This window comes from Abramis brama, assembly GCF_963993115.1.
Source record: "Abramis brama genome assembly, chromosome: 21".
NCBI classification, from domain to species: domain Eukaryota; kingdom Metazoa; phylum Chordata; class Actinopteri; order Cypriniformes; family Leuciscidae; genus Abramis; species Abramis brama.
In genome coordinates, this window is record NC_139983.1 from 26,992,961 (window position 1) to 27,005,826 (window position 12,866).

The window sequence follows — 12,866 nt, forward strand, 5'->3', positions numbered from 1 at the left end:
GAGAGGTGAAATGACAAAGTGAGAGTGACAAAAATAAAGTGAATGTAGAGTCCACGTCTAACTAACCTGTTCATGCCAGGCAGGTTGCCCCAAAAGTAGCGAGCTCTGTGGGCAGCAGACACCTCCTTAGCATCAATCATCACTGGGTTGCACTATGATAAAAAGACAATATAATATTATATTGAGTTAAATTGATAATAATTCATTCAAATACATTCTGAGCTTTTGTAATATTGAGCTAGCAAGCATATGAGGGGTTAATTTGTTCCTGCACAGCAGGTCACTGTACCACTAGGTGGAAGCAAAAACCTACTGGTTTATATTAAATCCCCACTGACAGTACAAGTCTTAAAGGGGTGGTACAATGCCCTTTTCACAAGATGTAAAATAAGTCTTTGATATCCCCAGAGTGTGTATGTGAAGTTTTAGCTCAAAATACCCCACAGATATTTTTATATAGCATGTTAAAATTGTCAATTTTTGAGGGTGAGCAAAAACGCACCGTTTTGTTTTTGTTCCTTTAAATGCAAATGAGCTGCTGCTCCTGGCACAGAGGGCGGAGCTTCAAGAGCTTGCACTCACACAGACATGCACTGAAAATTTCAAAAACTTTTAGCCTTTTATGTTCAAACCAGAGTCAGACAATGATGGAGAGACTCAAGAAGAAGTGACAACATGTAGAATGCAACAGGACGTTTCTGAATGGTTAGTTGATGAATTTATGTAGCTTATAGTTATCTTCTAGTCATTGATTAGCATATTCTGTCTTGATAATCTATAAATCGTGTTCCGGGGGCGGGGTTTATGTAAATTCTTGGGTTGGTGATGTCACTAACCCGGGAGGAATGTCATGTAGTCCCTACCAGCCGTTTGTCGTAGTCCTTAAAAAGCTATTTCTTTAAAAGCAAATATCTCCCTTTGCTTTGAACTTTGAGCATTGTAACTCTGCAGATGTTGTTTATGATCAAACAGCAACATTACACACTAACTTAAGTTAAAAAAGTGAAATCATAATCAACCACCCCTTTAATCGTCATGTTAAATTGTGGCCAGTTGCATAAACTGCTAGTCTTACAAGTTAGTAATCTAATTTTGTTCTTCAAGAGCAGTCATAACTTTAAGGCAGTTATATAAAAAGGAAGATTGGTCTAATTTGAATCCGAATAATAAGACTGATTAGCCCTAACTAACTGCTAGTTGGCCACCAGACTATTTCTAAACTTTGCGGCTATGTTTATGAAACATGGTCAATTGTGCACCTCTAAAAAGCGTGAGATGTCCCTCTTGTCGCTGACGCCCATGGCCACCACATTCTCAAAGAGCCAGAAGAACGGCCTGTTATCTCCCTCTTTCGGTCGGGCCTCATGTAACAGCCGGTAAAACTCGAAGAAGAGCCGACCCGTGCCCTCTGAAAGAGTGTGATGGATTACAAAAACAAGATTGTAAGACAGAAATTCAATATGACAATTATCATTAAAATGTACACAGATATGAACTGTGTTATAAAATAAGTGAAACATCCAAACGTTTGGGGATGGTAATTTTAAATGCTTTGAAAGATCAAAAAATACAGTAATATTGTGAAATATTGTTACAATATAAATGTACTTTTTTATAAATGTAATATATTTCTGTGATGACAAAGCTGAATGTTCAGCATCACTGCTCCAGTCTCACATCACATGATCCTTCAGAAATAATTATAATATGTGGACTGGCTGCTCATGAAACATTTCTTACTATTATCAATGTTAATAAAAAAAGTTGTGCAGCTTAACCTTTTTGTTAAAACTGTTAAACTTTTCTTTGTTCCCATTTTTTTTAAAAAGCAACAGAAATCTTTTTTAACATTATAAATGTCTTTACTGTCACTTTTGATAGATTTTAATGCAATACTTTAACCAAAAAAATCTTACTGACCCCAAACTTGTGAATGCTATAGTGTAAGTGTGAAACACTGAAACTAGTCACATCCAATTAAACTGACTAAGACTAGAACACACAGCTAAATATACTCCTACCAAAGAGACCTTTTCTAGCTGGATTCACTATGGAGAGGTCATTGCATGGGCTTCCACCTATGACAAGATCAAACGGACCCCATTCATGGATCTGTGAAATATTGAAATAAACATGAAACATTGAATATAGTGATGAACATAAGTGTATTAAAGGTGCAGTATGTAATATTGACGGCTAGTGGTTAAAATAGGTACTGCAGTCCAAATTCAAAATATTAGAGAGTCGTTTCCCCCGCCATCTCCTCCTCAGACTCGAGGCTCATGCGGGTTGCCCGGAACGAGCGCAATTGGCAATGGAAGGCAACAAGCCTTGCACTGTAAGTTGATGAGTTAATTTATCTGCGTTATCTGACCCAGTTCGTTTGCGTCCATGGCATTAAAAAAAATTTACATACAGCACCTTTAAGTATTTTGTTAAGTATGAACATAGACAGTACATAGAGGAGAAAGAGATAAAGTCATTTTATGGTACCATTTCAAATTCGAATTCAAGCAGACAAGAGCTGTACTTTTAAAAAGAAAGCTGCCAATAAGTTACCAAGATGGTAAACCCTGCCTTGAAATAAACTTTGTATAAACAGTAAACTGAGGTGAAGGATCATACTCACGTGTTTATGGGTGACGTTTCTGACGTCTCCCACGTACATGATGCGTCCCAGGTGCCGAACGAGGCCCACGGTGATGGAGTCCTCGCACACTTCTGACGCCACGTAACGCTCCACCTGGATACCCAGCTCCTTCAGAACCAGTAGCCCTAAAATAATCACAAACCCAACAACAATCAAAAACTAAAATAGTTTTTTGTGCTTATTGTTGGTCACTGTAATTGTAGTATGTCAGAGTATTAGTCACATGGTATTTACGGCTCAAGTGATTGGCTCAAAACAACCTGGGTGCAGAACTGAGCGCCCATGAACAAAGATGGGGGGAGGGGGGTGTCCTGCGCCAGCTAAGATTGAGAATGCTAATGGATCATTTTCTCCAGGTATAATAAATGTCTTTGCTTCATACACACCTATGATGACCAAATCTCCTTTAAAAGTTGACAGCTTGCTAGGTTTAAACGTGCAGTCACACCTTTTGCTGGCTAAAACTGTCCAGCTTTCTGTTGGTAAAACGTGGCGAATCCACGTGAACAACTTGAACCTGATGCGAAATCTGCATGGGGAAATATTTCGCACTCACAGTAAATTTCAGAATCAGTACATTCCTATCCAAATTGATAGGATTTTTCTGAAATACTGAAAATTCACAGAACAATGGTATGTGAACACATCTTAACCAGTTTCTTGATGGATTTAAAATTATATGATAGTGGAAGTTTCATTGAGTATGTAGTGACCAGAAAAATCTTTCTTTTGCCTGCCAAATAAGCATACGCCACATAATAATCAGGCTTTAAGTACGAACATGGACCATCTAGGGCAGGGATTGGCAAGGTTGGTCCTGGAGTTCCTCTGTCCTGCAGAGTTTAGCTCCAAACCTATTCAAAATACCCGAACAAGCTAATCAATGTTTTCAGGATTATTAAGGCTAAAGGCAGGTGAGTTTTTATCAGGGTTGGAGCTAAACTATGCAAGACAGCGGCACCTATCCCTGATCTAGGGTCAAAAAAACTCTGCCGTTAATCCTCATAGTAAAAATCACACATTCGAACATATGCAGTACAGCAGTATCGATGTGCGGCCAGTATAACAGTTAAGCTAAGTGCACTTTAAAAGCCAGGATGAGTGTAACGTGATCAGCACTATTTTCTGCTGAGAGGATGAAAGGAAGGGCGGACATTCTTCACTAACCTGTTGCGATCCCATCAAAAAGTGACAGGACACGAATCGGTTTTCTGTTCTCTGCCAAAACCGAAGGGTAGAGCTTTGGTGGTTCCTGAAAGACAAGAAAGAAGATGAAATGAAGGAGGGGGGACAGACAAGAAGGACAGAGAGAGAGAGAGACCTTTAAATCACACTGCTCTGGTAATGAAAGAGCGCCTGTCTGTACATACTGTCTGTATCCAACAAAGAGGCCTTTACGTTAAACCAGTCCAGTAACAAGGGGTTATTGTTGAGCACCTGTACACTAACTGCAGTATCACCGGCCAGTTTCATTAAGCATTTTCTTGTGATTAAGTGTGGCTGCTTATCTTTGGTCTTTGTTAAACATTGTAGTATTCAATAACGCTAACAATAGCAACCGCTCGCTAACCTGTGCTGCAACCCATTTAAAGAGTGGGGTGTGTAAGTTAAAACTCTATGATGTTAAGATGTGTACTCAATGCACAATGCACTGTGACTGTAACACTCTCTGGCTGCTCTTCAAGCACACTGGCCGTTATCCAAGCTGCTCTTTCACATGGTCTGGAAAGCAAATGGTTTAGGAGTTGTATAATTACATCATAAAACTCTCAAACCATTCACGTTTATACTGTAAATCACACCGGTTTTGATTAAAAATGGTCACAGCTGCTCAAACAACGCTAAAATTGAAGAAGTCTAATATTTATGTAAATAAGAAAAAACATATTTATTAGGGTTGGGAATCTTTAGTCATATAGCATGCTTTCACAATGTGATTCCAAAAAGGTTTCCATGACTTTTCCAGTAATTCATTATTACTGGATATGCCTTTTCAAAAATTATTTTATAGAGACTGCACTGAAAAAGAGTAATTTCTAGAAATGATCATTTCTAGAGCTGAACATACTCTAACTAGAATGATCTATATTCACTACAGAAATTTCTATGACTTTTCCAGGCCTGGGAATCATATTCAAAATGTAAAAAAAAGGGAAAACACATAAAATATGAATTAGTGAGTATAGAGGAATACTGGGCATACATGTTTACAAGAATGCATTAAATTGATCAAAAGTGACAATGAATATGTGTAAAATGTTACAAAAAAATATTTCAAAAAAATGCTGTCCTTTTGAACTTTATATTCAAACTCTGTTCTCTTTCTCTTCAAATTCACTGTTTTCAACACTGATAATAATAAATGTTTCTTGAGCAGCAAATCAGCATATGAGAAAGATTTCTAAAGGATCATGTGACACTGAAAACTGGAGAAATTATGCTTAAAATTTAGCTTTGACAACACAGGAATAAATTACATTTTAAAAACATATTAAAACAAATATAATTTTTTTAAATTGTAATAATCTTTCAGAATATTACTGTTTTTACTGTATATTTGATCAAATAAATGCAGCCTTGGTGAGCATAAAAGATTCTAAAAGACATTTTAAAAAAATCGGTAGTATATATTATTCATACCTGGAATGAATTGTGACATTTGAAAAGGATTTTTTTTTTTTTTAACAAATCATTCAATTGCACCAGTGCCAGACAGTCAGTCAGATTCAAGGCAAATGCTTAACACAGTGAACCGAAGAGCTTCTCTGATAATAGAACAGTATAGTACTATAGAGTGCAACAGTCGGGTTCCGGAAGTAAAAAAAACTCCATTCATTTTCTTTATAGGGAAATTTATTTTGAACGATAACTTATAAACCTTTAAACCGACCTAATGAGCTACGAGGTTGTTAATCCATGGTATTTTCTTCTGCTGTGAAAAACTACATTACCCATGATGCTGTACAGGAAATTACACCAGTCAGAGAGTCGAAAAAAGCAACATGCACCAAAAGATCTTGTTAGCTCCGCCAACTCCCATGAAGCACTGCGAATGGCATAATCGAGTTGATCTCTCTATGCTCTCAAAACACTTAAATGTTTGTATATATGCATATTTTGCAATAAACCCAAAATAGATATTTTTTTATATATATACAATCAACATTTGTAAATGAGCAGTTTTATGTTTCTCTATAGTTTTTAATTCGATTATGCGGTTCGCAATGCTTCATGGGATTGCAGTTCTTTCCCTTACTAAAGCCGTAAAGTTCACAGTCTTGTACCTTTTTATTTTTGTCCGATTTTCAAATACTTTTTTGCTTCAAATCAAAGCTTGTTCACCTTGTAGCTCATTGTCTTGGTTCATGGCTTACAACTATTTAACTAAGACTTTATTTAAAATCCCTATGGATAAAATGAATGGAAAAAATACTTCTGGAACCAGCGCCGCTGAAAAAGTGGGTGACGCTATTTGCTAAGGTCGGATTGGTCAATGACGATTTTAAGGTGGAGCTTAGCAACAGGGAGAGTTTACTCTCGCAGTCTTCAGCCGACATATGTCACTTACAAAGTCCTGGTCATGATTGTTGGCAAAGAAGTGCTGCAGTCTGCAAGTCCAATCTGCCCGGCGCTGCAACAGCCCATACTGAGTCTTCGGCCCACACATATAGCAATTCCACGGGTCTTCTTTAATAGCTGTCTGCGCCGCGCCGGGCCCCACCAACAGATCCACACATTCCACACAGAAACACCTGCAAGAGACCGAAAAAACAATGGAGACACCAATGGGATTGATGCAGGATTGACGTACAAAATGTAAATATTACCTCATCTCACCTGCAACAGTTATTGTTTCCGCACATGAGCACTTCCCTCCCTCCACAGCAGATAGTACAATACGACTGGTAGCCATCGTCATCGTATTGATACGCACATTCTAGGAAGCAGTTCTATGAAAGCACAAACACATCAAATATTAATTAGTTTGTATAGAAGAATACATGGTTGACTAAAAAACGTGGAATTACAGAACTCTTCAAGAACAGAGGAGAACGTTTTATGGCAGTTTATTGATTATTTTTGATTGTGTTTCATTTGTTTAAAACAGAAATCTATACGATATACTTGCGAGATCAACTCATTAAAATATTTAATCTCATATTTTACCATTACAATTCTGGCTAGTATTAAAATGATGTCTAAGGGCCCTATATTAACGATCTAAGAGCATGGTCTAAAGCGCACGGCGCAAGTTCACTTAGGGTGTGTCCGAATCCACTTTTGCTAGTTTAATGATGGGAAAAATGGTCGGCGCACCAGGCGCATGGTCTAAAAGGGTTGTCCCTATTCTCTTAATGAGTAATGGGTGTGTTTTGGGATTAACGTGCATTAAACCAATCAGAGTCTCATCTCCCATTCCCTTTAAATGCCAATTGAGCTCGCGCCATGGAATTTGATAGTGGAAAGACCAAACACGTCTCCAGAGCGCAAACAGGTCTGCTCGTGCGTGAGGTAAAAGTGCGCAAGCAGACCATCTACGGGACAAGCCGGATTCCACCATATCTTTATGTACACAATAATAATATTTTACATTGTAATCCTTTTATTTTAAATATTTGGCATGTTTGTGTGCTGCTGCGTGTCCCTGTGTGTTTAATAAGCAGACTGTACACGCGTTGTGGACCCGCCTATAGGCGCACATTACTAACGCGCTCATTAAATAACACCATTATTAATGCACCATTGACTTTAAACCAGGTTTCAGTTGGACAATGGCGCAGTCTATTTCTGTTTCCTCAAAATAGCAACGTGCCAGCAATGCTCCTGAACACACCTCGTTTTCAGACCATGGGCGCACAAATGGGCGCAAATGCATTTGCTATTTAAAAACATTATGCAGGACGTGAAAATGATAACTGCGTCGGGCTGAAACTAGCAAAAAACACTTGCGTCGCGCTTGGCACTGCATTGCGCCGGGTGTAAGATAGGGCCATAAGTGTTAAATGGTTGATATTCAAAATCTACACTATTCTCTAAATAAATAAGAACACTAAGGGATCACAACATTATAATGTACAGTATAAAATATGAAACTATTCATTTAGATTTCTGTTAAAGAAAAAAGTGTAAGATAATACTACTTAATGACTAAATTTAATTTAAAAAAGTACTATTTAAATAAAAAAATAGGTGTAAACAAGTGTCCACAATTAAGCATACAATATATGATAAATTATAAAATATTAAAAGTACTAATAAAAAATAAAAATAGTAATTAAAAAGTCACTAATATTGCCTGAATTTGAATACTAAACACAATCAGTTCCAATAAAAATATTTATTTTAATAAAATTGCACATATTAACTTTACAATTATCGTACTAACTTTAGTATAACTCTGTACAGCTAACATCTTTTACTCCACTAACTAACAACTGCACTGACAACTAAATAACTGACTGTATTTACAGTATGTGTGATACCTAGTTTGTTGACTGGCTTTGTCTTAGTATTTGATTTTTATCTACCCTACTGGCACAATGTTTTGCCTTTATATCCCTGCAAATTATCACATACAGCAACCAGTATGTAACATTTGTTAGAAGTCACTAAAAAAAAAAGCATCTGCCAATAATGTAAATGGACATGACAAAATTACAAGTGGCGAAACAAAGCAGCGCTTTAGGAAGTAGGAAGCAGGAATTTCCTGGCTTTTACCTTACAGCTTTGGCACATTCCGCCAATGAAGAGCGGGTGCTCCAGGGAAACATTAAGGCTGCCACAGGACATGCAGATGTCTGGAAGTGTTCAAAGAGAGAGAGAGAGAGAGAGATTTTACCAGAGACTAACACTGACAGTCAGCAATGAAACACATCTCAATGTGTATGTGTAATACATGCCTTCAATGTTTCTACATTTTTGACGAACTTCGAATACAAGCCTCTCTGAAAAACAACACACAATAAAAAAGACATTTTAATATTGGAAAACTTCCCAGTGTTTCAGACATTTGGCTCATTTCAACTTGACTTCTTGTTTAATGGAAATTCTAGTGGTTTACATTTACATCACTTTGGCAATTATGTAATATTCAAAACAATGTTTTACTAGCATGCCATGAATTTTATGAACTGAAATAATGTTGCTAATTGTAGTGGTACTACATATTAAATATGTTAGAATTAATTGATGACAGACAGCTGAATTATTGAAAATCTTGAGCGTTAAACTGAATAAAAAATGAATGCAAGGTTTGGAGTCATTTATTTCAGTTGCACACTAATGTTAATCTCAAAACATACTAGTTCATCATACTAGTTTTGACACTAGTTCAAAAGTGTTGCCCATGCAAGGTAGAATCAAGCATTCAATGAATGAATGAATGAATGAATGAATGAATGAATGAATGAATGAATGAATGAATGAAGCATTTGTTGTCTACTGTTCAAAATGTTTGGGTCAATAATAATAATAATTATTATTATTATTTTAAAGTTATACTTTTATTTTTTAATACTTTTTACACTTTTGGACAGTACTGTATATTATATTATATTTTATATTACTTATATATTTTTGTTATTACATTTAATGCACCACTTTTTAGTTTTTTATTAAATATGAAGTGTAATATTTGGCAATACTTCATTTTAAGGGGACGTAGTTACACGTTACTACATGTACTACTTACTATAGTAATAACAGTAAATTATGCATAATTACAAGTAACTAACCCTAAACCAAACCCTAAACATAACCATAACTCTATAGTAAGTACATGTAGTTAATAGTATAACTGTCACATTGTCAGTCTGTTTTGATTTCTGTCTTTGTCTGTGTTCTGTCAATTAGTTCAGTTCTGTCTTCTCCGCCCCCTGCCTGTTTGTTTCTATAGTTTGATTTTGTTTTTTGATTAATAAAGCTGCTGCACGTAGATCCTGCTTCCTCCATCTCTGCAACTGGCTGTAACAGAGATGGAGGAAGCAGGATCTACGTGCAGCAGCTTTATTAGACAAAAAACAAACTCAAACTTTAACAAACGGATACTCAGGGACAAGATCAGGAACAGAACAACCAAAACAAGTAACGTTTATAACTGACAAAGAACCAGACAGAACACAGGGTTTACATAGGCTGTGTTTACACTTGGCATTAACATGCGATCGCCGTGATCCGATCAAGCAGATCGGATCATAAGCCAATCAGGACACGGTGCGTTTACACCTGTACACATCAAGTGGCTTCTGTATCTGGATAACAGATCGGATCTCGTATTCCCGCGAAAAAAACAAAACGGATGGCTCCGGTGCAAAGTCGACCTGAAGCGGTGGGTTTTCTTTTAAAAACAGTTTTCAGTCAGGGTACATTTTACAAATCTCGCAAAATGAGGAGGATGAATAGGCTGCAAGTACTAATAATATGGATAGGATGCCGTAATGGAAACGGTACAGAGAAACGTATGGGTCCGAGAACGTTGCCAGCTGTGATGGGAAAAATGTGCGTTCTTTACAGAAAATGAATGGTTCTGCAACTTTCGGGTGAGAACTGGGGGAATAATGACAGTGGGCGGGGTTTTGTGTGATGTCAACCTGTGAATGCAGACACGATGGCTGGATTGCGTTTACATTACACTGAGATCGCAACCTGAGGTCCTCGACAACCTCCGAACCTTGACACGCTGATCGGAGAACATTCCCGATCGAAGCGCTTTACACTTGTCTTTTCAATGTGTATGTGGACAACATCCGGATAAAGGTCGCATTTTAATGCCAAGTGTAAACGCAGCCACAGACAGAACTGAAGAGCAAATTAACAAGACACACCTGAACTGAACTAACAATCAATCAAACACCACAGAAACAAACAGGCAGGGGGCGGAGAAAGACAGAACTGAACTAATTGACAGAACACAGAGTCAGACAAAGACCTAAATCAAAACAGACTGACAATGTGACAGTAACCATGTCACCATAAAAGAACTAAAGAGAAATAAAAAAAAAATTGTATGAACTACTGAATTGTTGTAAATGAAGTGAAACTCTTGACTTTATGCAACCCACAAAGGAGATGGTGCAAGTCTGCTCCAGTTTACCTCTATTTGTTTGGTTAATAAAGCTCCATGCTGATTTAATAGCTCCTCTCTTTATTACTACTGCTAGGTTTTCCTGCCTTAAAACATGAGCATACATTTTCTTATTATAACAATAACAAAACGATAATATGCAGGTAAAAGTTTTATCTGCAAAAGCTATGTTTGAACATGTGCCATAATTCAATACAAAACGTGTCTCTTTAAACTTGCAGGATTAGCCGAGACCCCTGTCATAGTTCCAGACACACCCTTCTGTGTTTACTCTGCCAGCTGAGCAGATGAGAGTGCTAATCCTGATTTAGCATGTGTGGGTGTGTGTTTATGAGTGAGGAACTCTTTGAACTCGCTGACCTCCTTCAGTGAGGAAGCTCACCTCGAGTCCGCTCGTCGATGATGTCTTTGACCTTGGGTTTCTCTGTGGCTGTGCTCTTGCGGGGCTTTTTTGCTGGTGGGGGCGTATAGGCCGCCGCCTCCGGCTCCACCCACATCTCTGGATAAACTTCCTTGTAGGGGTTACGCTCCTCTGAAAAAGGCACAATGGTACATAGTATACGGTATAGCTATTCGTTAATGGATTATGTGGTGTGTCTATGTAAATGTCCAGAGGTCAGGATTGTATAGATTTCACCAGTATTTTCTTACAAGCTTAATTCCTGGAGGACTGGCATGTGTACAGGCTTAAGGGATAAACAAGTGCACTTAAAAGACAAAATTCTCAAAAATCACTGAACCGAGGAACTGTGACCATCTGAAATCTCACCAGATTGCACATTTGTGACCCTGGACTAGAGGTCTGCTACCCGACCCGAGCCCGACGGGTCCCGAAAAATGTGCGGGTTTCGGGTCGGGTTCGGGTTAATGTTTATTGAACAGCCTCGGGTTCGGGTTCGGGTTTGTAACTAAGAAAAACTAAATAGGCTATATATAGTTTGCGTGCCGTGTGCTTTGCCTGCTTGCTGTGTTGTGGTGACCGACACGCGAGAGAGAGAAAGTTGCGTGCGCAGATGTGCAATGTGTGCATAGTAGGCTACGCAGACAACAGACACACAGGCTCTCTCTCTGAGAGAGAGCCTGTGTGTCTGTGGTCTGCGTAGCCTATGCACACATTGCACATTGCACATCGAGAAGAAAGCAAAAACATTGCAAAGCGAGAAGAAACCGCTCTGGATGAAATGTGAATTTTAAAACAAATTAAATGAACAACAGCAATAACTTAAATAAAAGTGCTTTAAAAAAAACATTTTGTTTGTATATATATATATACAAACGAAATGTTTTTTTTAAGCACTTTTATTTCAAATATTATTTTAAATATTAGCGAGAAGAAACCGCTCTGGATGAAATGTGAATTTTAAAACAAATTAAATGAACAACAGCAATAACTTAAATAACTTAAATAAAAGTGCTTTAAAAATGTTACAAACATTTCGTTTGTATATATATATATATTCAAATATATTTCAAATATATTTCTTTTGTGTATGGGAGGGCCGCTCCGCCTACATGTATTTGTTTACCATTTCAAGCAATCATTAAATACAACATATTGCAAAAATGGTATTTATTTGCTGTGAGAAATAGAGTGGACCTCGGGTTCGGGTCGGGTTCGGGCTTAACATGTAAATGTAATTGTCGGGTCAGGTCGGGTCGGGTTAAATGATCGCGGGTACGGGCAGGGTTCGGGCTTCAGTTTAAAGCCCGTGCAGACCTCTACCCTGGACCACAAAACCAGTCACATGGGTCAATTTTCTGAAACTGAGATTTATATATCACCTGAAAGCAGAATATATAAGTTTTCCATTGATGTATGGTTTGTTAGGATAGGACAATATTTGGCCGAGATACAACTATTTGAAAATCTGGAATCTGAGGGTGCAAAAAAATCGAAACATTGAGAAAATCGCCTTTAAAGCTCTACATTTATGTTCGTGATTTTGCTGCATTCACTCACAAAAATAAATGTTTTATATCTTTATGGTAGGAAATTTACAAAATATCTTCATGGAACATGATCTTTACTCAATATCCTAATGATTTTTGGCATAAAAGAAAAATCGATAATTTTGGCCCATACAATGTATGTTTGGCTATTGCCACAAATATACCCGTGCAACATGTGACTGG

At 37.6% G+C, this 12,866-nt stretch overlaps 1 protein-coding gene across 8 annotated transcripts in view; it reads right to left on the reverse strand.

Annotated features, from left to right (window-relative positions):
* Nucleotides 1–12,866, reverse strand: part of dnmt3ab (DNA (cytosine-5-)-methyltransferase 3 alpha b) — a 52,161-nt gene that overhangs the window by 2,657 nt on the left and 36,638 nt on the right. For 6 of the 8 annotated variants that reach the window (XM_084096681.1, XM_084096683.1, XM_084096679.1 and 3 more), the window contains 10 exons: nucleotides 11,116–11,265; nucleotides 8,551–8,595; nucleotides 8,369–8,448; nucleotides 6,488–6,600; nucleotides 6,219–6,402; nucleotides 3,818–3,902; nucleotides 2,630–2,775; nucleotides 2,022–2,112; nucleotides 1,260–1,408; nucleotides 67–152 (listed from right to left, as the gene is read on the reverse strand). In XM_084096681.1, coding sequence (XP_083952807.1) covers nucleotides 67–152; nucleotides 1,260–1,408; nucleotides 2,022–2,112; nucleotides 2,630–2,775; nucleotides 3,818–3,902; nucleotides 6,219–6,402; nucleotides 6,488–6,600; nucleotides 8,369–8,448; nucleotides 8,551–8,595; nucleotides 11,116–11,265 — 1,129 coding nt within the window. The remainder of the gene's footprint in view (nucleotides 1–66; nucleotides 153–1,259; nucleotides 1,409–2,021; nucleotides 2,113–2,629; nucleotides 2,776–3,817; nucleotides 3,903–6,218; nucleotides 6,403–6,487; nucleotides 6,601–8,368; nucleotides 8,449–8,550; nucleotides 8,596–11,115; nucleotides 11,266–12,866) is intronic. The other 2 variants (XM_084096682.1, XM_084096680.1) reach the window with 1 other exon arrangement.